Source organism: Marmota flaviventris, chromosome X, assembly GCF_047511675.1.
Source record: "Marmota flaviventris isolate mMarFla1 chromosome X, mMarFla1.hap1, whole genome shotgun sequence".
Lineage (NCBI taxonomy): Eukaryota > Metazoa > Chordata > Mammalia > Rodentia > Sciuridae > Marmota > Marmota flaviventris.
Genome location: NC_092518.1, coordinates 46,535,226 through 46,558,349, shown reverse-complemented (window position 1 = coordinate 46,558,349; position 23,124 = coordinate 46,535,226). Strand labels below are relative to the sequence as shown.

The following is a 23,124-nucleotide window of genomic DNA, read 5'->3' as shown; positions in this document are numbered from 1 at the left end:
CATTCCCACCCCTTCTTATTTTTATTTTGAGATAGGGTCTTGTTAAGTTGCCCAGACTAGCCTCGAACTTGTGATCCTCCTGCCTCAGCCTCCTGAGTCACTGGCATTACAGGAGTGCCACCATGCCTGGCTGCAAATCGGTATTAAGGCAATAGGACTTGATATTACCTAGAGAATGAATATAGGAAGTACAGAGGATGGAGAGAGAGAGAGAGAGAGAGAGAGAGAGAGAGAGAGAGAGAGAGAGAGAGAGAGAGAGAGAGAAAGAAGAAGAAGAGAAGAGAAGAGAAGAGAAGAGAAGTAAGGAAAGTATGTCAAGAATAGAGCCTCAAATTGTTCCAAAGATTTAGAGGTCAGGAAGAGGAGAAGACAACAAAAGACATTGGGAAGGCATCATCAGTGCAGATTATTATCCATAGCCTCCCTGTTTTTCAGAACCAGCTCCAAGGCCAACTCCTCCAGGACCCTTCCTTGAAGGCTTGGGAAAAAGTGTTCTCTCCCTCTTCCTTCTTTATTCTCTCTTATAGTTTATGGCCTTAGAGAAATTGGAAGAATAGCAAGTCTGTTTTTCTCACTTTTCATCTATCTTTGAAATCCCTGAGAACAGGAAGGTCCCTAGTCAGCCTCAGAAGGCTTTGCAGTAATTCACACACCACTTTCAAAACTTTTACCACCTATGCCCCCAACCGTGTTGTTTACTTAATGTATTTTCTTTAAATAGATACACTTTTTGATATTAAGTTAGTCTTATCCTAAGTAAAACATCTGTGAGCTCATGGGTTCAAAATGTCATGTTTTTAAATAAATGCTATAGAAAATATGTAATAATAATAATAGTAAAAAATGTTCAGTTATGTATCACCTAAAAACACCTTGTGTGTCAAAAGACAAAACTCATTCAATACCTTGAAAAATACAAAATTATAAGACTAGGTCTATCATATGCTGTGTGGTGTCTATTTCCACATCTGAAAAATGAAGATCATTGTAATAACTGCACCCTGGTTTATCTCCCTCTCCTCTCCTCTCTTCTTCCCTTTCAAACTTGGGCTTTATGATATGATTTTGTTCTTCCCCTTTTTTTCCATTCCTTTCCTCCTCCTTCTTTATGTCTTCCCATGTCTCTGATCATCTCTTTCTCTTTATCTGCCTCCTCTGTCCCTTCTCTTTCCTGTACCATCAGGACCATCAACAATAAAGTCTATGTTGCAGAAGTCAAAGAGAAGCGCCAAGCAAAGAAAATCTATGAGGAAGCCTATCACCAGGGAAAGACAGCTGCTCATGTAGGCATCAGGTAAGGCCCCATGCATTCCGGAATATGACTAAGCCTTCTGAGCTTCATCATCAAGGGAGACATGTTCTCTCTGGGCTACTTCTGTAAAGTGGGAACAATGATCTGTACTTCATATGATTAAATGAAGATGATGAGAGTTAATGAATATCAAAGTTTGCAACATAGTAAGTGTTTTCAACAAATGGAAGTTTATTTCACCATTTCTACTTTGCTCCTGCTCTCAGGATGTAGCTTGTTTAAGAATTTGTTCCTTCCAGGAAGGCTATGTGCAAGTGAGATTTTTGTAAATTGAATCCTGTTTTCTGAGTTTCATTCAGTTGGCAGAAATGCATTGTCTTCTTTTAATATTTCCTCCCAGATTCCAAGAGAATTTTGTCCTGCAGGAAAAGTTTAGATTTGGCTCCTGAAAACTGAGTCAATGCCATATAAACAAGCTCAGTCTAACACATAGGGGAGGGGTTTGTGAGGGGCTATTTTGAAGGGGAAGAGGCATACATTGAAAACTTTTTTTTTTTTTTTTTTTGTAAAACAAACCCATTCTAGATTCGAATTTTCACAGAATGAGTTTACTTAAGGGTGAACTACCTTTCATATAATTTCTCAAGCAGAATGTTTAAAAGGGGGAATGTGGGAGGGAAAGAGGCTAATTAGTGGATGCCTGCATGACTGTCTATGAGTCGGGAACTTAGTTGAACCAGAAACCTAGTTAGGTCTACTGAAACAATGGTGAAGAAAAGCAGAACCAGGTCAACTTTCACAGCATCTAACAGCTCCCCTACTCCTCCATAAATCCCATTCCCTCCCACCCTTCTGTCTTTCCTACCCAGGGACCGGGAATCAGAGAAATTCCAAATCTCCACCAGCCTGGCAGCAGGCACAGAAGTGACTTTTGCCCTGGCCTATGAGGAGCTGCTGCAGCGACACCAGGGCCAATACCAGCTGATGATAAGCGTGAGGCCTGGTCAATTGGTGTCAAAGCTGAACGTAGAAGTCACAGTGTCAGAAAGGACAGGCATCTCCTATGTGCATGTACCACCTTTGAGGACCAGCCGCCTGCACACCAACCACCGCACAAGTATGTGGACATCACTTTTGGGTCAACCACCACACTGGCCTTCCTGAATGGGAATCATCTGCTTACTGTTGGGCATTACAATAGTGATGCTTTTACCTTGTGCTAACAGCCAAGGCCCTTCCCACCTCAAAGAGGAGAAGGCATGTTTGGAGTTGAAGACATTTGGGGCATGTTTCAAACTTTCCAAATATTTGATTTATCTCATTAAAAAGAACCAATATTAGGGAAAGTTCTATTGGATTGGATCACAAAATCACATATTTACAATTTTATGGGCAGTGAAGCCACACTGGCCAAATCCGGCTTTCCCCAGGATCACTGCTGAGAGTGGAAGGACCATGGGAAGACAGGAAGCATAGGCACCCTGGAGGATACCTTTGCAGGACCCTTAGGGCAGAGAGGCAACCTGGCTGCCAGGCTTGCTTCAGATTTCATCCAGAAGACTAGGAAGGCCTGGCTGGCTTCATCAGAATCACTGCAGGAGCTTTCAGAAACAGATTCCTGGGCCTCAAACTTCTGGCACGAGGTACACTAGGTTGTGGTAGGGCCCATGAATCTTAATCCTTAACCAGCTTCTGGACTCAACGTCTAACCCGGCTGGAAACCACTGAGCAGACCTGTACAGATCTGCTGAGATGTGAGTGGACAGGCACAGAGAAGTCCCCCAGCTCAAGGGGCCACCATCACAGATCTGTTTAGCATTGGAGGTCCTGGTTGATTTGAACCTGCTGACCCGGAGAGGCGGGGTGGGGGACAAAGTGGAAACAGACAAAAGACTGCTATCGATTCTGGCTTTGATACTCTCCTAATATGGGGTCAGCAAAGCAAGTCACTTAACCCTCTACTTCAAATGCCCCATCTTTAAAATAGAGGAGGTGTCTTCTATGGCATAGAACCATTGTGAGAATTTGAGAACATTCTTATCTTGAAATCATTTGATGCAGAGTAATGAATGGTGATGATTGTACTAGCTGTCACTAATCAGCATTCATGAAGATCCAGGTATGGTTCCAAATACTTTAATGAATGCTCTTATTTAGTCCCCAAATCACTGTCTAAAAACAAGGGTAATTATCATCCCTATGCTACAGATGAGGGGACTAAGGGTAACAGAGAGGGACTAAGTTCTCCAGTGACACAAGGCAACAGCAGGAGAGACCTGGGCCCAAGGGCCATCTGAGTGTTGCAGCCTGCACTCTTAAGCCCTAATCTATAAATGGCAGCTCCCTCCCCCTTCCCCTTAAAGGCTAAAACAGAGGATAGAACCAATCCTGTGGGGATAAAAGAGAACAAAGAGCTATGAAAGGAAGGAAGCCCAGGGAATGTATGTGAGCAGGCGCCTCAGAGAGTATGGGGGCTCAGTTTGCCCCTAAGCTTCCTGACAGCTGTAGCAGGAAGGAGGGGGAGCAGAATTCCCAGGCCTCCATTTTGTGGAAAAAAGGAGGCACACAGACCTTTCTAAATGGACACTTGTCTTGGACTAAAATTCCAGAGGAGTTGATCTTGTGGCCAGCTCAGCAAACATCCGGGACCAGAAAGTCATCAGTGATTTCATGAGACGCTAAAAGGCTTATTCACACACGTGATGCTGGGAGTCAGAGGCACAGGGGAAGAAAGCACATGCAATTCTATGCCACAGGAGAACCTTGCTAGACTGCCATTTCCCACAGAGGGAAGGGGACGGGAGGAGACCCAGGCCCTGTGGATGTGTCTGTCTCTGCTCTAACATGCACCACAGTGCCTCTCTGGAGGGGAACCCGGGCTTCTGGGTGAGCTGGGCAGTGACACTCCTCCAGGCTGGCCCAGGGAGGATGGGAAGCATGGCAGGGTGAGGCTGTGAGTGAGGGACAGACAGTCAGTGCTGGGAGCTGAGGACGTGCCTGGGTCTGTCACTGGGTGTGATGGAGGAGGTGAATCAGGAGCTGGCCGCAGGATTGGGAGAGAGAGTGGCATGGGGGCAGGTGGAAGGGTGATGCATGCAGGTGATGGTAAGGGTTGGAATTCTCACCCTTCCTGATGGTGCCCTTGTGCTGTCTATGTCCCTGGATTTTCTGTTTGGCGAGAGCCTTCCATGCCACATTGCCGCAACTGTCCCCTTTCACACAGGTGAGGCTGACTCACCCCCATCCACCAGGATCGAGAAGGGAGAGACCTGTGTCCGAATCATCTTCTGCCCCACAATGCAAGACCAGTCTGCCTTCTCCAGCTCAGGCATCATGGCTGACTTCATGGTCCAATATGATGTGGTCATGGAGGACATCATTGGGGACGTGCAGGTACTCGGAGACAACATGGGTTCTGAAGTTGGACAGGTCTGGACAATGCCCTGGTGTACACAATTGGGGATGAATGGGAACTAGTAAACAAGGATAGGATGATATGTAAGATCTCAAAGCTTCTGACCTTGGGACCCACGTGTATACCCAAAGGGATGGGAACCTGGAACCACAGGAGTTGAATCACGGTCCAAATGAACCCATTCCCAGAATGGACCAAAGCATAGCCCACTCAGAGCTAGCCCTTTGGCAAAGTGAACCACTGTCCAGCAGTTAGACTCTCAGACTTTCTGTGGCTCTGATACTGTCCTGCTCTTGTGGACTTTCTTGCTGTCTCTTATTTGTTGCAAAGGCCTTTCCTGTCGAAAGAGCCGCATGCCTAAAGAGGGAGCCCTTCAGTTCTGAGCCCACCCACTCATGAACACCCTGAGAGATCCCTACTCCTTCTGAGCTGTGGAGCTCTGACCCAAGACCTTGACTTTCCATGAGGATGGAGACAGCCTGATAGGTCTGGTCCTGGCCTGTCTTTGGGCCACACATCTCCCAGCAGCCAGCACAAAGACCACCCTCCAGCAGCCCCAGTGCACAACTCACTCCTTTCCCCCGGGGTCACCTGATCCCTCTTCTGTGTATGATCAATCATTTTCTCAGACCAGCTGCTGCCCTGGGAGGGTCTTTCTCCTCCTTCTCCACCAGTCACCATCCTCCTCTTAATCCTGGGCCAAATCCCTTCTTCTTCATGACTCCATCCCATCTGAAATTCCTCTCTCTCCCCTGTCAGACATTCTGCTTTCATCCAGGCTCTTCCTGTGAGTTGTGCATTCACTTCTACCTGGACACATGGCCACCCAGCAGAGCCCCTCTACACAAATCCTGCCCTCAGACTCTAGAAACTCAGAAATTTGTGGCCTCAACCCCTAATCTCCACATTCTGATGCAGCCAGATCCACATAGTCATCACGTGCATCAAATCCCTAGGCACTGTGTGTATATCTGTGGGGCAAAGTGGGGGTTCCAGAGAAGGCTGATTCAGAATAATCTTCCAGAAGGAGTAGGCATTTCAGAGAGCATGAGGGTAATGAATGGCATTGCTTCCATGTCGGTGAACTTGGTGAAGGGAAAAGCACACCAGAGAGGGAATAGCATGTGCAGGGGTGCAGAGGTATGGCAAGGCTGTTATGCAGGGGGGAAGAAAGCATTTGACCTACCCTGAGGAGGAGCTGTGGGTACCCTGTCAGCAGGTGGCAGCAGGGGCATAACCTGCCCCTCTGTCACCTACCCAGGTATGTTTAGTTCATGGAGACATTCTCTGCTGCTTGGTTCTTTACCTTTTCCAAATGGCCTGGAGTGGGCATAGAGACTGGGTACATGGGACTAGGCATTCAATTGGACAATGAGGACTTCCACTAACTGTGAACTCTGACTCCTCCTGCCATCTGCCAGGAGCACTCCATCCCCATACCATTACCTATCTGACTGTGCCCACCTTTCAAGCCCAGTGCGTTCACCTGCTTGTTCCATCAGGACTCCCTAGGCCCCTAATTGTCGTTGTTTCCAGTTTGGGCTGGTGCAGGGAACTCTGGAGGATTCCACACACATCCTGCCTCTTCTGTGGCCATACAGATGGAAACAACCCTGACACAGGATGAGACATACCCTTTCCATGAGAGCACAAGGTGTGCGGCTAGCAAGATGAGGGGGAAAGGGAGCCAGGGAAGGCACCCTGCAGGATGTCGAGCTGACCTGGGACATAAGGAATGCCAGAAACAGGCCCTGTGTGGGGGCCATGAGGGAAGGGAAAGGTATGCTGGCCAAGTGGGGCCACAGGGTAAAAGCAACAGAAGCCTGACATCTCTGAGTGTGTGCAGGGAGTCAGAAATGGCTTGGGAACCAGGGAGCATGGATTTCAGATGCAAAATGGTAAGAGATCAGAAAATGGCTGGCATTTCCTGCAGTGGCATGAAAAGGAAGCTACTATTTGTCCTGTAGGTGATTGGGGAGCCGTGATCAGGCAGTACATTATGAGGTCGTGTGTATGGCAACCCAGGAGCTAGCTGTGGCCAAGCTGTAGAGATGGAGGACTTCGCAAAAAAGCAGGGAACCCAAGGAAAAGTAGCCCTGAATTTGAGATTGTTTTGTTTTGGAGGGAGAGGTGGGGCAGCCCGAGAAGTCTCTAGCAGATAAAACCAGCAGGAATTGGTGGCAGACTAGCTGGGCACAGAATTGAAGGTGACACTCTTATCCAGGTTAGGCTCAATGAAGTGGCTCCCACCTGAGAAAATCTCAGGGCTTCGTTACGGGAAGTTGATGAGGTTGTTGTTTGAGCAGCATCTGTTGGAAGCATCTTCAGCCTCCCAGGTGAAGAGGTCCACAGCTAGTGTGTCGGCAGTTGTGGTCGGGGAACGGGTACCCTGAGGCCAAGAAAGAGATGTGGGACATAGGTGGAGATTCAGCGGTGTAACTCAAGCTAGAGAGTGAGTCTACACAGGGAGAATGAGTGGAGTCAGAGGCCCGGGCTGTGATGTCACGTCAGGTGGAGTTCCCCGTTCAGCAGCCACTGATCTGGGGCTTCAGATTGCCAGGCCCCACCCACAGCAGAAAGCCTGCTCAGCACCCTGAGCCTCGCTAGTTTACTCCAGAGAGAGACAATCCTAATCACTGTCTTTGCACACTCTGATCTGGCCGACTGGAAGCACTGAAAAGGGGCAGGTGGACAATGGGTCCTAGAGAGAGAAACTGGATGAAGTGGCCTGAGAGGTGTTAGGAGAATGTGGACAGCTGATGATCTCAGAATGCCAGGGGAAAGGCTTTGGGAGAGAGTGGAAGTCATTGTCAAGTTGAAACTCATCAGTGAGGCCTAGTCTGGTGAGATTCCTAATACACAAACTGAGTTTGGAGGTAAGCTAGCACATAGCTAGCTGCCTTTGAGCAAAGCAGTGTCCCTATGAGTTGGGAGCAGGATCAGTCCTGGTGGTTGTGCAGGTGTGAACTGGAGAAGAGAGACCATCTCAGGAGACCCAGTCTTTAGTCTGGAATGCCATGGGGAGGGAAGAGGCTGGATAGAAGAAGTCTGATGGGGATTGAGAGCAAGGGGTTGCCTCCATGGATGGGAAAGACGCCTGATTTTATATTCTATGGGACATCCAGTGGGTTGCACGTTGGGGAGATGGTGAAAGGAAGACAAGGGATAAAGACTGCTGAGAGCCCTAATTGCCTAGGGTCTGTGTTAAGACTGTGTGGTCTTCAGAAGATGGATGGGTCCATGGGCAGGTGGGTGGTGCAAGTGTGTGTCCTGGTGCCCTTCACATTCTTCCTGAATTGTGAAGGTGGGGTGGGGTGATTTTGGAGGAGCCAGCGAGAGGTTGGTGAGCTGGGTACTGCTCCAGGTGTCCCAATAGGATTTGGTTAGCTTGGGATCAAACATGGGTGGCGTGATATGCATGACAGTTCTCCCTACCCCTGTAGGGGAGTCATACTCAAGGCCAGCTGAGTTCTCTCATGGCTTAAGCAATGGTAGGTTGAGTGATTCATGCCTTGGGGAACTGTGACAGAGAGCCAGGTTCACCTGGAGACAGAAGCCACATGTGAACCTATGGAGTCATTCAAAGGGGGGCAAGGGCCTCCCATCTCCTCTCTTTCCAGTGAGATAGGAGGAGCCAGTGTCCAGCCTTCTGGTCACAGAGCACCTGAGGGCCAAGTGGAGGATGAGCCAGTCTCCCAGAGCCAGGCCTGCTTCAGGCTTCAGGCTTCAGGGATCTCAGAGGCTCAGCAAGCCCAGAGAACCCTGGGCTGAGCAGACACTGGTGCTGAGGGACCTTCTGGCCCCCTCCCCTTTGCTCAGCTTGCCCAGCCCCCCCTGGCTCTGCAGAGAGAGCCAGAGAGAGATGGAGTAGGGGGAGAGACTCGGCAGCCAATCACAGCCAGGGCAGCCCAAGGCATTTGTACCTGGTGTAACCAATCCCCTCTGCACACACAGCTCAATTGGCCTCTGCTGCCTCCTCCCCTCCTGCTCTGCCCAGCAACAACAGAAAGGAGGTTTTAGGAGGAGAGGGAGGCCCTGCAAATTCCCAGCCCTTGGCAGCAATGAGCTGGGCCCCAGGCTCACTCTATTGAGGGAGGTTAAAACAATACTTACAGTTCCTGGAGCCCAGGCAAAGTGTCCCTGGGGACCCTGAAGACTGTGCAAGCCCAGCTCTCTCACGGACAGGAACTCACATATTACAGAAATCCTGATCCTTGGAGCCCTGGGCCACAAGCCAGTCTCCTTCACTCCACAGCTCTGGGCAAGGCCTGGGATGAAGGTCTGAACAGAAGAGTTCTGGTGGGGGGAGAATGACATTGAGCAAACAATTGCACACATGCCTCTGTAACTAGAAACAGTGAGAAAGAAGTCCTAGGATCCTGGCAGTCCTAGCGGGCTGTTGTGCAGGAGGATAAGATGGGCCTGATTAAATCTTCTCTCACAGTCCTTTTTGGTTTCCCTTCTTTTTGTTCAGATTTATGGTGGCTATTTTATTCATTACTTTGCCCCCCGAGGCCTCCAGCCTGTGGAAAAGAATGTGGTGTTTGTTATTGATGTGAGTGGCTCCATGTTTGGTACCAAGATGAAGCAGGTAAGAAGGACCCTGTGTTGGCATTGGATGGTTCATAAAGCTCATAAATCTGTGAGTGCTGGAACTCTAGGTTCCCCAAGTCTCAATGTCCTTCCTTCCCATACCCTTTAGTCTCCTATAGCCAGGTCTCCTCTTGGTCCCTGGCACCTTACATAACAGGAACCATGTAGACATGAAAACAGAGAATTCTAGTAACTCTCCCTTCCAGTTTATCTTTAGGTCATAAAACCCTCAATCTAGATTGCCCCGTGTTCATAGAATCCTGAATCAATAAAACCTTAGATAATGGAGACGTTTTTTTTTGTTTTTTTTTTACCAAAGTCATGAGTTTTGGTGTGATTTTATTAGTTAAATTTTTAAATGTAAAGATCTAGTCTTATATTGTACCTTTGTTATAGGTTTAAAAGTTCTGGGATTAATTAATTTTAATATGATACCACTTCTATTAGTCACTCTTGACTCAGGATTCTAGGGTCATAAATAACAGAAACTTTGACTTTGTGCCTTGATCCATAAGGTTCCAGAAGCAGCATCTCAAAGCATAATATTCAGAGGCTCTAGAAGGATGTTTGAGTGTCCTGATAAAGTAGTGTCTTTGTGTCTTAAAGCTTTCAATCACAGAGCACTTGAGACCTAAGACTGAGTTATGTTTTAGCAATCAGTCAACCTGTAGCAAGATCCCCAGTCTTCAGTGTGGGGAAAGGGATGTACTCAATTTCAGAACTTTTCAACCTTCTTGTCCATTACAGTGCATGGGGTAGTGTCTCAAAATCAGGTTTGAGCCATTAGCTCACCAAAAGATAGACCTAACCAAAATATTGTAGATCACTTCTTCTCACCGTGCACTGGAACACATCAACTCAATCACTGCACAATATATGGAGGCTACAGGTGAAAGCACTAGAAGCTTTAGACCTTAAGAAGAAAGTCCTTAGGGAAAACAAAAGACAAAAGATGAGATGAAAATACAAACACTGGAGTACCTTTTAGCCTCTGACCCTTTCAACTACTGCCAACAACAAATGTAGTCTCAGGTAGATGATATAACACTTCACATTAAATGTCTATTTGCTTCACTTCCTTTTACTGGTTTCATCATGTCTACTCTCAACATAAAATTAAAAAGGATGCAAAATGGTTAAAAATCCTGAAATCTGAAGACATAATTATATCATTTGAACCAGACTCAGATATGTAGAAGATGCTGGAATTTTCGGAGCAGGAATTTAAGATATATATGATTAATATGCCAAGAGTTCTAATGAAATAATTGGACAGCATGCAAAAACTGATGGTTAATGTAAGCATCAGAGATATGGAAGCTCTATAAAAACGCTAGAAATAAAAAAAAAGAATGAAAACTGCCTTTGATGAGCTCATCAGGAGATTGGACATGGTTGAGGAAAGAATCAGTGAGCTTGAAAATATATCAATAGAAACTTCTCAAATATGAATGGAAAAAATACCCCAGAACATGAAACAACCCTAAGACCATTACAAAAGCATGATGCATATGGAATAGGAATAATAAAATGAGAAGAAAAAGTAACAAAAAATAGAGAAAGTAACAAAAGAAATATTTGAAGTAATTATGGATGCAAATTTTCCAAAAGAAATGACAGACACCAAAGCATATAGCTCCAAGAAGCTCAAAGAACACCAAGCATGATAAAAGCAAAAAAAAAAAAAATACTACATCTAGATATAACACATTCAAACTGTAGAAAATCAAAGAGAAAGAGAAAATCTTGAAAAAAAAAAGCCATAGGAACAAAGCACCTTACCTCTAGGGGGATAAGGATATGAATTACATGATACTTCTCTTCAGAAATCATGGAAACAAGAAGAGAGTGGAGTGAAATATTTTGTGTCAAAGCAGAAAACCACCCCAGCTTAGCATTGTCGATACTTCAAAATTTTCCTTCCAGTGTAAAAGAACTAAGGACTTACTTTCTCAAACAAAAATTGCAGGAATCACCAGCAGTTGACCTTTTTTTGCAAGAATTTTTGAAAGCAGTTTTTTGGTAAGGAGAAAAATAGTATATTTAAATACTTTGATCACATAAAGGAAGAAAAAGTGTTAGAGAAGGAATAAATGAAGCTAAAATAAAATATTTTATTTTTATTTTTAATTTATCTAACAGATAACAATTTGTTCAAAATCATAATAGCAAAATTCACTGGGTGAACATGACTTATGTATATGTACAATTAATGAAACAATTTTATAAAGGATGAGAGGGAAGTTTTAGGAATACTCTGTTGCAAGATACTTGCACTATGCATGAAGCTGTACAGTGTTATCTAAAAGTGGCCTTGAATTAGTTGCAGGTGCACATTGCAAAATCTAGGGCAACCCCTAATTTTTTTTTCAACTGGATATGATAAGAGATGAGAAATAATTAGATAGTGTAAAATACTCAATTAAAACTACAGAACTCAGAAATGAGTAGAAGACAAAAATAGGAATAAAGAATAAGGCAACAAACAAAAAGCAGTTATATATGGCAAATATTAATCCAAGTATATCAGTAAATCACTTTAAAAATGAATGTTTTAAATATGCCAATTAAAAGACAGATCCCCTGGCATGGTGGTGTACTCCTGTAATCCTAGCAACTAGAGAGGCTGAGGCAGGAGAATCACAAGTTCAAAGGCAGCCTCAGCAATTTAGTGAGGCCCTGAGTGACTTAGTGAGACCCTATCTCTACTGTCATGTATAACTAATTATAACACATAAAAAAATAAAGACAGGTATGGGGTTGTGGCTTAGTGGTTAAGCACCCCTGGGTTCAATCCCCAGTATGAGAGACAGAGAGAGAGACAGAGAGAGAGAAAGTTGAATTTTGTTTTATTATCTACATTGGCAATGCATCTCTCTCTCTCTCTCTCTCTCTCTCTCTCTCTCTCTCTCTCTCTCAAAATATGAAACTTCAAATATAAAAATACAGGTAGAATAAAAGTAAAGAAAAAGACAAAGATATACCATACTCAAAGCAAAAGAAAACTGGGGAAGATATATTCATTTAATATAAAATGGACTTTGGAGCAAGGAAATTAACAGAGAAGCAAATGCATACTATTTTGATAAAAAATTCAATCCCCCAAGAAGACATAACAATGCTTCATGAGAATGCACCTAACAACAGTGCCAAAATACATGAGGTAACAATTAATATAACCGAAAGGAGAAAGATGAATTCACTATTATAATTAGAGACTTTACTATCCCTCTCTCAGTAATTGACAAATCTCACAGGCAGAAAATCAGTAAGGATAGAGTTGACCTGAACAGCACCATCAATCAACAGAATCTAATTGACATTTGTAGAATACTTCCTCTACCAACAACAGGATACACATTCTTCTCAAGCTCACAAGGAACATTTACAAACAGATTACATTCTGGGCCATAAAACACAGCCTAACAAATGTAAAACAATATAAATCATACAAACTATGCTCTCAGACCAAGTGGGATTAAACTAGTAGTCAATAACTAAGATAGCTGGGAAATTTCAAAACAAGTGGATATCAAACAACAGACTTATAAAAACATATTTTGTCCCTGATTGACAAGAGGTTCGACCTTCTAGGTCCCCAGCCACTCACTTTTCTACTGTTGTTCTCAGGAAAGGCCATCTTTTTTTCATTTTTTAAAAATTTTATTTGTTGTTTTTAGATATACATGACAGTAGAGTATATTTTGACATATATGGAGTACAACCCATTCCAATTAAGATCCCATTCTTGTGGATGTACATAATGTGGATTTAAATTGGTGGTGTAGTCATATGAAAGGCCATAATTTTAAGTCTCAGCCCTCTCACAAGGGAAACAACACTCAGCTCCCTACTCCAGGATCCATGACCTAACCCATGAGCTCTCCCAGTAGTAAGAAAGACACCACAGTAGAAGCATTCAAGACATCTCTTATCAGTTTAAGGTGTACAGAAAGGCAAATCTCAAATGTCCTTCTTGTGGTCTCTGAAATACATACCTGTCTAAAGGATGTATAATATTTTCTTAGGATCACTGGATTTGGCATCTCTCAAATAGGAATTTAAGTGCCTGACACATCAACTACTAGCTGTGTGACTATAAGAAAGTCACTTTGCCTCTTTGAGCCTCAGTAAAACACAGGAGTGATATTAGTGCCTTCTGCATTATGTTTCTGTAAAGATCAAATGAGCTGATGCATCTAAAGTATTTAATATGGTGTCTGGAACACAGTAAGCATTCTATAAATGATACTCAATACTATAATGTGCATAACCTATTCCCTGAACCTACTATATGCCTGGCCCTATGTTAGGTATTGTCATGGAGGAAAGAGACAGGAAGAAGCAGCATTCTAAGCCCTGTTCTCAGAGGATTTGATAAGTGTTTAAAGAATGAACAGTCTGTGACAAGGACTATCTGGGTGAGAAGGGTAAAAGTAGACATCTCAAAGATGATCTTTCTGGAGAAGGAACAACTGAAAGAATAATGAAGATTTGAATAAATAAAGAGGAAGTGGGAGGATGTGCTAAAAGGCACAACAAGAACATAGTTTTAGAGATAAAGCAGAATCTTGGTTATCTGGAGGCTGCTGAGAAGACTAGCCTAGAATAAACAGAGAGTGAGAATGATAACAGATTAGAGCAAAACCAAAACAAAGTCATTGAGAGATAGCTACACAGACCTGAAATCTGAAGACTCCTGAACTTTAGAGTCCTGGACTCATTGAGTCCTGGGTCATAAGGTTAGGAACCATAGAACACATGGATTCTAGGGCTCTGAAAACAGAGTTTGAACTTTTTAGACCATTGCTGTCTATTAGAACTTCCTTGATTATGAAAATATTCTAAAATTCTGCGCTATCTAGTTATAGTAACCACTGGTCACATGTAGTTATTGAACATTTGGAATGTGGCTATTGCAAGTAAAGAACTACATTTTAAAATTTTCTTTAATTTTAACTAAGTCACATTTCAATCTAAATAGCTACATGTGACTAGTAGCTGCCATATTGGATAATACAATTCTAGGCCTTGAACTGAAAAGCCCATAGAGCATCTTGACTTGATAATCCTAGACTTACTGAATGCTGAAGTCAGAGTGTGTTAAAGCCATACAGCATTTAGACCTTAGTACCTTGCATAGAAAGAACCTTTCAAGCTCAGAAACCTCAAGTCTTGTCCCATCTTCTTTACTTCGTCCATATCCCACAGACTAAAAAAGCCATGAATGTGATCCTCAGTGACCTGCAAGCCAATGACTACTTCAACATCATCTCCTTTTCTGACACAGTTAGTGTCTGGAAAGCTGGAGGTTCGATCCAGGCTACTATCCAGAATGTCCACAGTGCCAAGGATTACTTGGGTCGCATGGAAGCTGATGGCTGTAAGTGTTAGACCTCCCTACCCAAATGGGCAGACTGATGATTTTGAAAATTCCCCAAACCCTCTCTTTACTTCCCATCCTCCTCACCTCTCACAGTGCCTGAAACTGTCTCATTTTATATAAATATGTCCCTTCATGCTCTGTGTTACCCTCCCATCTCCCTTTCCCTATAGAAAGCTGATTCCCTATGTATCTTAGGGCACATTTATCTTAGGTCCTGAGTTTCTTCCTCCTCAAAGCAAATACTCAGAAGAATTTGCTAAGACTTTTAAAATCAATAATCTAGATATTTATTTTTAAGTATTTGAGCAAATTTCTGCTTTTGATCTATCCCCTCTCAATTACTGAAGTCTCTCCCACCCACCCCTCCTGTCAACTTCTTCTCCTGTAGCAAGAAGGGGGGGGCTATCTTTGGGTAGCTGCCAGTATGACTAGGAAATGAGACACCCCCCCAAAAAAAAAAAAACAATTGAAGAACAGTCAAAGACAGAAAATTATAAAAGCCAAGGATGTATGGGCCCTACCACCAGGTCTCAGAGATACTGGGTGGGGCCAAAGGAGTTGGGAAGGATAAGCAGCAAAATGAGAGAAGATGAGATATGACTAAGCCTGGGAGATTGGTGAAGTATCTAGTGTGTCTGCAGTGGGGATAGAAGTGACTAGAGAACATGGTCTCACAGTCTTCTCTCCGATTAGGGACTGACATCAATGCAGCTCTGCTGGCGGCTGCTTCAGTGCTGAACCATAGCAACCAGGAACCTGGGAGGGGCCCCAGTATGGGGAGGATCCCTCTGATCATCTTCCTAACAGATGGGGAGCCCACAGCCGGCGTGACAACCCCCAGTGTGATCCTCTCCAACATTCGTCAGGCACTGGGCCATAGAGTATCCCTATTCAGTTTGGCCTTTGGGGATGATGCTGATTTCCCACTGCTGCATCGCCTGTCCCTGGAGAACCGGGGAGTAGCCCGACGCATATATGAGGACACTGATGCAGCCCTGCAATTAGAGGGCCTTTATGAGGAGATATCCATGCCTCTGCTGGCAGATGTGCGTCTGGACTATCTGGGCGGCATGGTTGGGACCTCCTCTTGGGCTCTCTTCCCCAACTACTTTGGTGGCTCAGAGCTAGTGGTAGCTGGCCAGGTGCAGCCAGGTGAGCAGGAACTGGGCATCCACCTAGCAGCCCGTGGCCCCAAGGGTCAGCTCCTGGTGACCCGCCACAGTGAAGGAGCCACCAACGGCAGCCAGAAGGCATTTGGTTGCCCAGGAGAGCCAGCCCTCAACATAGCCCTATTCATCCGCCGCCTCTGGGCCTATGTCACCATTAGAGAGCTGCTGGAGGCACGTTTTCAAGCCCGTGACACCACCACTCGCCATCTGCTGGCTGCCAAAATCCTCAACCTATCCCTTGAATACAATTTTGTCACACCTTTGACTTCACTGGTCATGGTGCAGCCCAAGGAAGCCAGTGAGGAAGCCAAGAAACAGCCATCCACCACAGCCGGACCAACCACCATCATGCCCTCATCCAGCAGCAGCCATGGCTTAGGGACTGGCACAGCTCAGCCAGCCTTGGTGCCCAAGGTCTCCCCCAAATCAAGGCCTATAAAACAAACTTCAACTGCTATGGCTTCTACAAAGATGTCCAGTTCCAACAAGTTAGAGCCACTGGGTCAGAGCTCTAGTGCCTTATCTACCTTAGCAACCCAAAGCCCAAAACTCCAGTGCAAGATTTTGGCACCTTGGCCCACCCAACTCTCAAGACAAAACCTGTTGCCCTTACACCCTCAAATTCTAGTACTCTATTGCTTACAAAGTCTGGCACTCCATCACATCAGAATCCTGGTGTTACATCACCCATGAATTCCAAGACACAAGTTCTACCTCTGAGTTCTGGCATCCTGGCCCAGACCAAAGGTGGCCCACAGCATTCTAAACCTGATAATCCATCACGACCTAAAACAGACTCCCCATCACACTCACAACCTGGGGTAGTCACATCACAATCACCCAAAAGCCTGTCACAGCCCAGACCTGGAGTTTCTATACTTCCGATCCCCAAACACCTGCCACATACCAGACCTAAAATTACTGCTCCCAAGACCCCAAATAACCTGCCACACCCTAGACCTGGTATCCTCTTGCCTAAGACCCCTAAAATCCTATCACCTCTTAAACCTAGTACCTTACCTCACCAAATTTCTATAAACTTATCACTTTCCAAACCTGGAACCCCAACCCCCCATACACTGAAAACTCCACTACCCCCTAGACCTGCCAGACCCAGGCCCCCACCTTCTCAGAGCTTTAACACATTCTCAAACACAGTCTCAAGTTCTACAGGTCCCAGCAGTACCATGACCAACTCTGTCCTTGAAGAACCCCTCCCTGCCCCCCTTACCCCTACTCCACCTTCTCTGCTACCCACTGGAAGGCTCTGGCCTCAGCAAGACCTGTTGTTAAGGCCCCAGGGCACAAGGCAAGCACTGGGACCATCTGTGCTGGGGGTCCCAACAATGGTCCTACCCAACAACTCCAGTTCTGAGCAAGAAGGCAGCCCTCCAAACCTGCCAATCTTGCTGCCTTCCAGCACCCTCTCTGAGGCCATCAGTCTGCTCCTTCTTCCAGAGGAGCTAGAGCTGCTATCTGAGTCAATGATGGAGTCCAAGTTTGTGGAGTCTTTGAACCCACCAGCTTTCTATACCTTCCTCACTCCTGATAAAGATGGTAAGTGCCGTGAGCAAAAGGGCAAGTCATGGTGGGCAAAGGAGAGTGTGAATGAAGACCACTAGGAGCTGGGAATCTAAAAGGCATGTGCAGATTCTAGCTGTTTGCTTAGTTGCTTTGGGACTTTGGACTAGTTGCTTAACATTTCTGGGCCTCAGTACATAAGCACAGAATTAAAGGCCTTGGGAAGGTTGAACAGAAACAAACTAGTCAAGCTGTAGTCTTGAAATTTGCATTGTTGGACAAGAGAATTTATGATAATTCCAAAGTGAGAGAGATATATAGGATTATAAATTGGAGGATCTCTGGCAGCAGAGGTCTGATTGGCTTTTCTGTGTTCCATGAACATCCCTGCTTAATAATAGGGGCATAAAAATTTGGGAAGATGATGATAATTACCGTTAAGTTTTCCAAAGACTATAATGTAATAACATTTTTAGCTCTTTCCATGTGCAGGTACTTTTCTACATATTGTACTTGTTGCTTCTCATTTGTTTCTCACAAGAGACTGTTTATAAATGCTTTACACATAAGGAAACTAAATTATACAGAGGTAAAGTAACTTCTTTAATGTTACACAGCTAGTCAGAGATTTGAACCCATAAAATCTGGTCCCAAAAATAAATGTGCCTCACCACTCCACTCTTCTGTCTTCCTATAGGAAAGAGTGACACGTCCTGGGTGATCTTATAGGGAAAGATTTAAAACAGTTGAGTGTGGCAGTAAATTATAGAGATGCAAATTTGGAAATGACATCTTCTTCAACACATCCCTCTCCCTCACCCGCCCCCAATATCCCATTCATCCCCAGTTCCTGGCAATGTTACCTCTAATATATTTCCCCAATCCACCCACTTATCACAACCCTGTCATTATCTCAGAGCAGAACACCATTGCATCTCATCTAGAAAACTGTTCCAGCCTCATCACTGGTCTCTGCTTCCTCTCCTGTCCTGCTACAAGTCATTCTCCCCCTGCAGCCAAAGGAATCTTTTAAAGTCACAAGTCTCTTCAGGTTACTTTTCTACTTAATTTCCCCCAAGCATTTCCCATCACACTGGGGATGAAATCCAAAGTCCTCTTCATGGCCTTCAAAGCCTTGCATTCAGTGATCCCTACCCCTATAACTCTCTGTCCTCATCTTCTCCCACTCTCTACTAATTTTCTAGACTTGGGGCCCCACTGGTCTTCTCTCTGCTCCTCCCATGGGCTCTTTCCTAGCCTCCACTCAGGAACTGCTTTCAAGTTACTTCCTCTATTTGCCCTCCCCCTTCCTACTACTTTCATTCCTTTCCATTGCCTCTAAAATTCCAGTTCTGCCTTAGATCTTAGATCAGATCTCCTTATCAGCCCTCCTTGCAGGCCACTTCAGGCCTCTATTACTCATTCAGTCAATCCATTATTTGTTTTGTGTACAGCATTTATATATACCATTTGTAATTATGATTTTCTTTATGCCTGCCTCCCTGGCTGAACTATCAAATTCACCAGGTCAGAAACCATGTCTGTCTTTTCCAATATCATATCCCTGAAGCCTAAGCAATGCTTGAATGAATTAGTGTATTATTTATGTATGAATGCTATGAATAAGAACTTTGTACATATCTGGGCTTGAAAGACAAAGAAATTGTAATGAACATAAACTCCCAGTCCTAGATATGGTCGTTTTGAGAAGCCAGTGTGGGCTTTCCTAGTCAGAAGGAAGACAGGCCCTTTGGTGAACAGAGAACCTTTGCCCTGAGAGTATGAAGGATTTCTCTTATTTCTTTGAGTGTGGCAGGAAATCCACATTGGGATGGCGATTCTGAGGAAATTCTGGGAGGAACTGGAGGGAGCATGGACACTCAGGGAAGTTCTGTGGGTTCTGCAAAAGGTAAGCAAGGAGCCCTTAAGCCTTCATTTCCACTTAATTAGAATTCTTAATGACATTATGGGAACTCGGAGAAAAATTGAAGTATTAATTTTCTATTGCTTACATAGTAAATAACCAGAAATTTAGCAGCTTAATGCAATGCCCATTATCTCAATCCATTTTAGGTAGCTATAACTGAATGTCATTAGACTAGGTAATTTATAAAGAGTAAAGGTTTGTTCATCCAACAGTTCTGGATTCTGAGAAGTCGAAGGTTGAAGAGCTACATTTCTGAGAACCTTCTTGGTGGTAGGAACCCTGTGCAGAGTCCCAAAGTGGTTCAGTGAAACAGAGCAAGGTAGAAAGAGTTCATTTTTATAACAAAGTCATTTCTTGATAACCCATTAATCCATTAATAGAGCTGGCCTTGAAAAATAACTAGGAATTTCTCCTTGGTAGTTAAGGAAAAAGAAAACATTCCAGGTGGCAGGAAAAACAGGAGAAAAAGATAACTCCAGAAGGCAGGACACTCATAAGAATAGTCAGTTCAGCTGAGATACAGCATAAAGAAAACATTGGAGAGTTAGGAAGGGGCTAGATTCCAGAAAAGCCTGAAATAATGAGCTCAGGAATTTGGCCCTTGTGTGGGATGAGGTGATTCAGAGGCCATGGTGTCTCAGGGTTCCTAGAAATGTGTTAGATCTGTCCCTCACTATTCAGGCTCTCTCTCTCCTTTGCAGGCACATTTCCAAGAATCTTCACCTTCTCATCCTCTGGTAAGCCAGCCATCTCTATCACTCTCCTTCTTTAGTACAGGACAACTCATGCACTGGGACTGGGTGGGGCTGGGCTCTCTCTCTCTCTCTCTCTCTCTCTCTCTCTCTCTCTCTCTCTCTCTCTCTCTTTCTCTCTCTCTCTCAATAGATATAGCCACTTCCCTTCTCCTTTCCTTTCCTTCTCCTCCATCCCATTCCTTCCAAGACCATAACTTCAGAGTTACATCTCCTGCCTTACAGTGGATGGGGACCCCCACTTTGTGATCCACATCCCACACTCAGAAGAGAGGATCTGCTTCACACTTGATGGACGCCCAGGAGATCTGCTGCAGCTCATAGAGGACCCGAAGGCAGGTGAGAGTCACAGTAACTTCATCTCCACACAACACCACAGCCAATATACTCATGTCAATATCTCCAGATATTTGGCATCTCACTAACACCCAGTAACCCATAAAAACACACGAGGACACACACAAAAATGCACAAAAGCACCAAGAGACTCACAGAAACATACACTGGGGCATATGGTAAATGATTTTTACATTCCTCACACTAAAAATATGCAAATATGCATCCAGGCACACAGCAACACATGATACATGCCCAGATATACACAATAAACACACTCAGACACACAAGGTGATACTCCCAGATTCATCCCAATTTCTAGGAATTCAGCACACAAAGACAGCACACATTCTCTAGTACTCTAGACATATAAAATGCAATGATGCACAGACATAGTCACACATGTGATGACACATATCCATATGCATGCACACTGACATCCCAGATATACATCGGTATATACAACATACAACCAGGCACACACAACATACACTATTGTACCAAATCATAGAACACCAACATATCCAAGGCATACATTAACATACAACAAAAGACACACTCTATCATGCCACCTTCTTCAAACATGGAGATACACTTACATGCCCAGAGATACTCCTCCCAATATAACCAAACATTCTCTCTCTCTCTCTCTCTCTCTCTCTCTCTCTCGTAAACACATACATATATGTGCAAATCACCACACTGGGGTGAGCATGTGCACACATATTACCTGTCCTCACACACAAAAAACTGAGGGTGGACTATGGTGGAATTATTTTCTCTCGAGCTAGACTTCTAGCCACATATCTATAGTAGTTCATCTGGAACCTGGGCCCCAAGACCTCATCCCTGCTCATACTGTGGGTGATGATGTGAATGCTCAGGTGAAAGCCCATGCTCTGGACCCACACTCCCCTTGCTCCAGGGCTGCATGTCAGTGGGAAACTGCTTGGAGCACCACCAAGACCAGGCCACAAGGACCAGACCCGCACCTACTTCCAGATCATCAAAATCACTACAGACAAACCTCAGGCCTACACTATCACCATCAGCCGTAGTTCCATATCTGTGCAAGGTGAGAGCACCTTGTGCCTGTCCTGGGACCAGCCTGCACTAGTGAGGAAGCCCCAACTAAAGCTCCAAGTAGCTGCTGCAGCCCGCCTCACTCTCCACATTGGAAACTACCTTGAGTTCCTCATCCTCCGGCACCGCTACAGACATCCCAGCACACTACAACTACCCCACTTGGGATTCTATGTGGCCAATGGCTCAGGTCTCAGCTCCTCAGCCCGTGGCCTAATAGGTAAGTACTGCTAAGGCTGAGAGGAGCAAGGGAACACCAGTCCCAAGAGAGACCTTTGGCAGGATGAAAGGCCAGTGGGCTCCCAGCACTCTGAATACCCAATCACAAAGAGGAATCAGAGCAGGCTCTACCCTTGAGGAACTCCTGGTCTGAGAAAAAGAAAGGTCCAGACATGAACAGTGATCACAGGGATGGATCAATCCTGAATAGAAAGTAGTCTAGAAGAACCCAGGGAGGGAGATCTTGCTCAGCCTCAAAGCTCAAGAAAGACCTTCTACAGGAGAAAAAGAAAACTGCCTACATTGCATCTAGAAGGCTGGGCAAGAATATGGGTGAAAGGAATAGAGATTGGAGAAGCTAGAACTGGAGTGGTCAGAACTCGGTGCCAAGATGAAGAATTTGGTTTTATCCTAAAGACAATGAGAAACCATGAAAGGTTATAAGCAGGGAAGAGACACAGTCAGATGAGAGTATTATTAAGTTCTCTCTGGATCTTTATCCTACTGTGAAAGAGACTGCAGGTCCAGAGATACTAGTAGAACCTAAGGAAGAGGCCCCCAACAGTTTGGACAATGACATTGGGTTGGACAGATACTTTTTCCTCCTCTGGGTCTCCCTGTACTTCTCTCCTTCCCCCCAATCTGCCCTGTCTCTCCTCCAAAGCTGGCTGTCCTCCTTCCTCTGCTATCTTATCTGTCTTAGCTTCCTACTTCAATACTACACCCCTGTCACATCTGGATCCTCCATATTTCCCACAGTGACCATCTTCTTCCCTTCTCCAGGCTTTTGCTTCCCATCCACCTGCCTACTTTTCCTTCTGGTTTTCCTACTTTAGGATCTTCTCAGAGCTCTGATCAGGGACTAAGGACACAACTCTGATATTTTCTTTCTCAGGGCAGTTCCAGCACACAGATATCCAACTAGTGAGAGGGCCCAATGGGCCTTGTCTGCGGAGGCACCAAGATCCAGATGTGCCTGTAGTTCTAGGCAAAAGGCTGCTGAAGGAGTCACCAAGGCTGCTGCCCCGCTGGGCTTCCTGCTGGCTGGTGAAACGCTCTCATGTAGAGCAGCTGCTGGGCCAGCCCTACCTTGCCTATGTCCTGTGATGGTTCCTGAACACCAAAACAAGAAGACTTGAATTTGGGACATCCAGAAGGCAGCACATAGAGTGAGCCAGGGACAAAGACCTAGTGACACAAACACATACACTCACACATGTGCTAAGAGATCCATATACTATGATATATAAACATGTAGATATGCAGACCTGTGGACCTACAGGCTTAGGGATTCCTATCTCTGCACAGTCCTTCCTGTCTCCAGTCTCTACTCCCTCCAAATCCATACTTCACAACACCCCTGGAAGTGACTTTCTTAAAACAAAAACTGAGTCTCTTGTCCTGGTCACAACTTTCTCTGGCTCTCAGGGTATATTTAAGGCTCTTGGAGTTTCCATAACAAACCACACTC

General features: G+C 44.9%; 1 protein-coding gene across 1 annotated transcript in view; it reads left to right on the top strand.

The window, feature by feature from the left end:
- Itih6 (inter-alpha-trypsin inhibitor heavy chain family member 6) overlaps nucleotides 1–22,760 on the top strand; it is a 28,464-nt gene extending 5,704 nt beyond the window's left edge. The window contains 12 exon segments of the mRNA XM_027950164.2: nucleotides 1,184–1,294; nucleotides 2,122–2,369; nucleotides 4,476–4,645; nucleotides 9,142–9,258; nucleotides 14,472–14,643; nucleotides 15,340–16,341; nucleotides 16,344–17,372; nucleotides 19,153–19,245; nucleotides 19,965–20,000; nucleotides 20,241–20,354; nucleotides 21,277–21,654; nucleotides 22,549–22,760. Coding sequence (XP_027805965.2) covers nucleotides 1,184–1,294; nucleotides 2,122–2,369; nucleotides 4,476–4,645; nucleotides 9,142–9,258; nucleotides 14,472–14,643; nucleotides 15,340–16,341; nucleotides 16,344–17,372; nucleotides 19,153–19,245; nucleotides 19,965–20,000; nucleotides 20,241–20,354; nucleotides 21,277–21,654; nucleotides 22,549–22,760 — 3,682 coding nt within the window.
- Nucleotides 22,761–23,124: the final 364 nt, after the last annotated feature.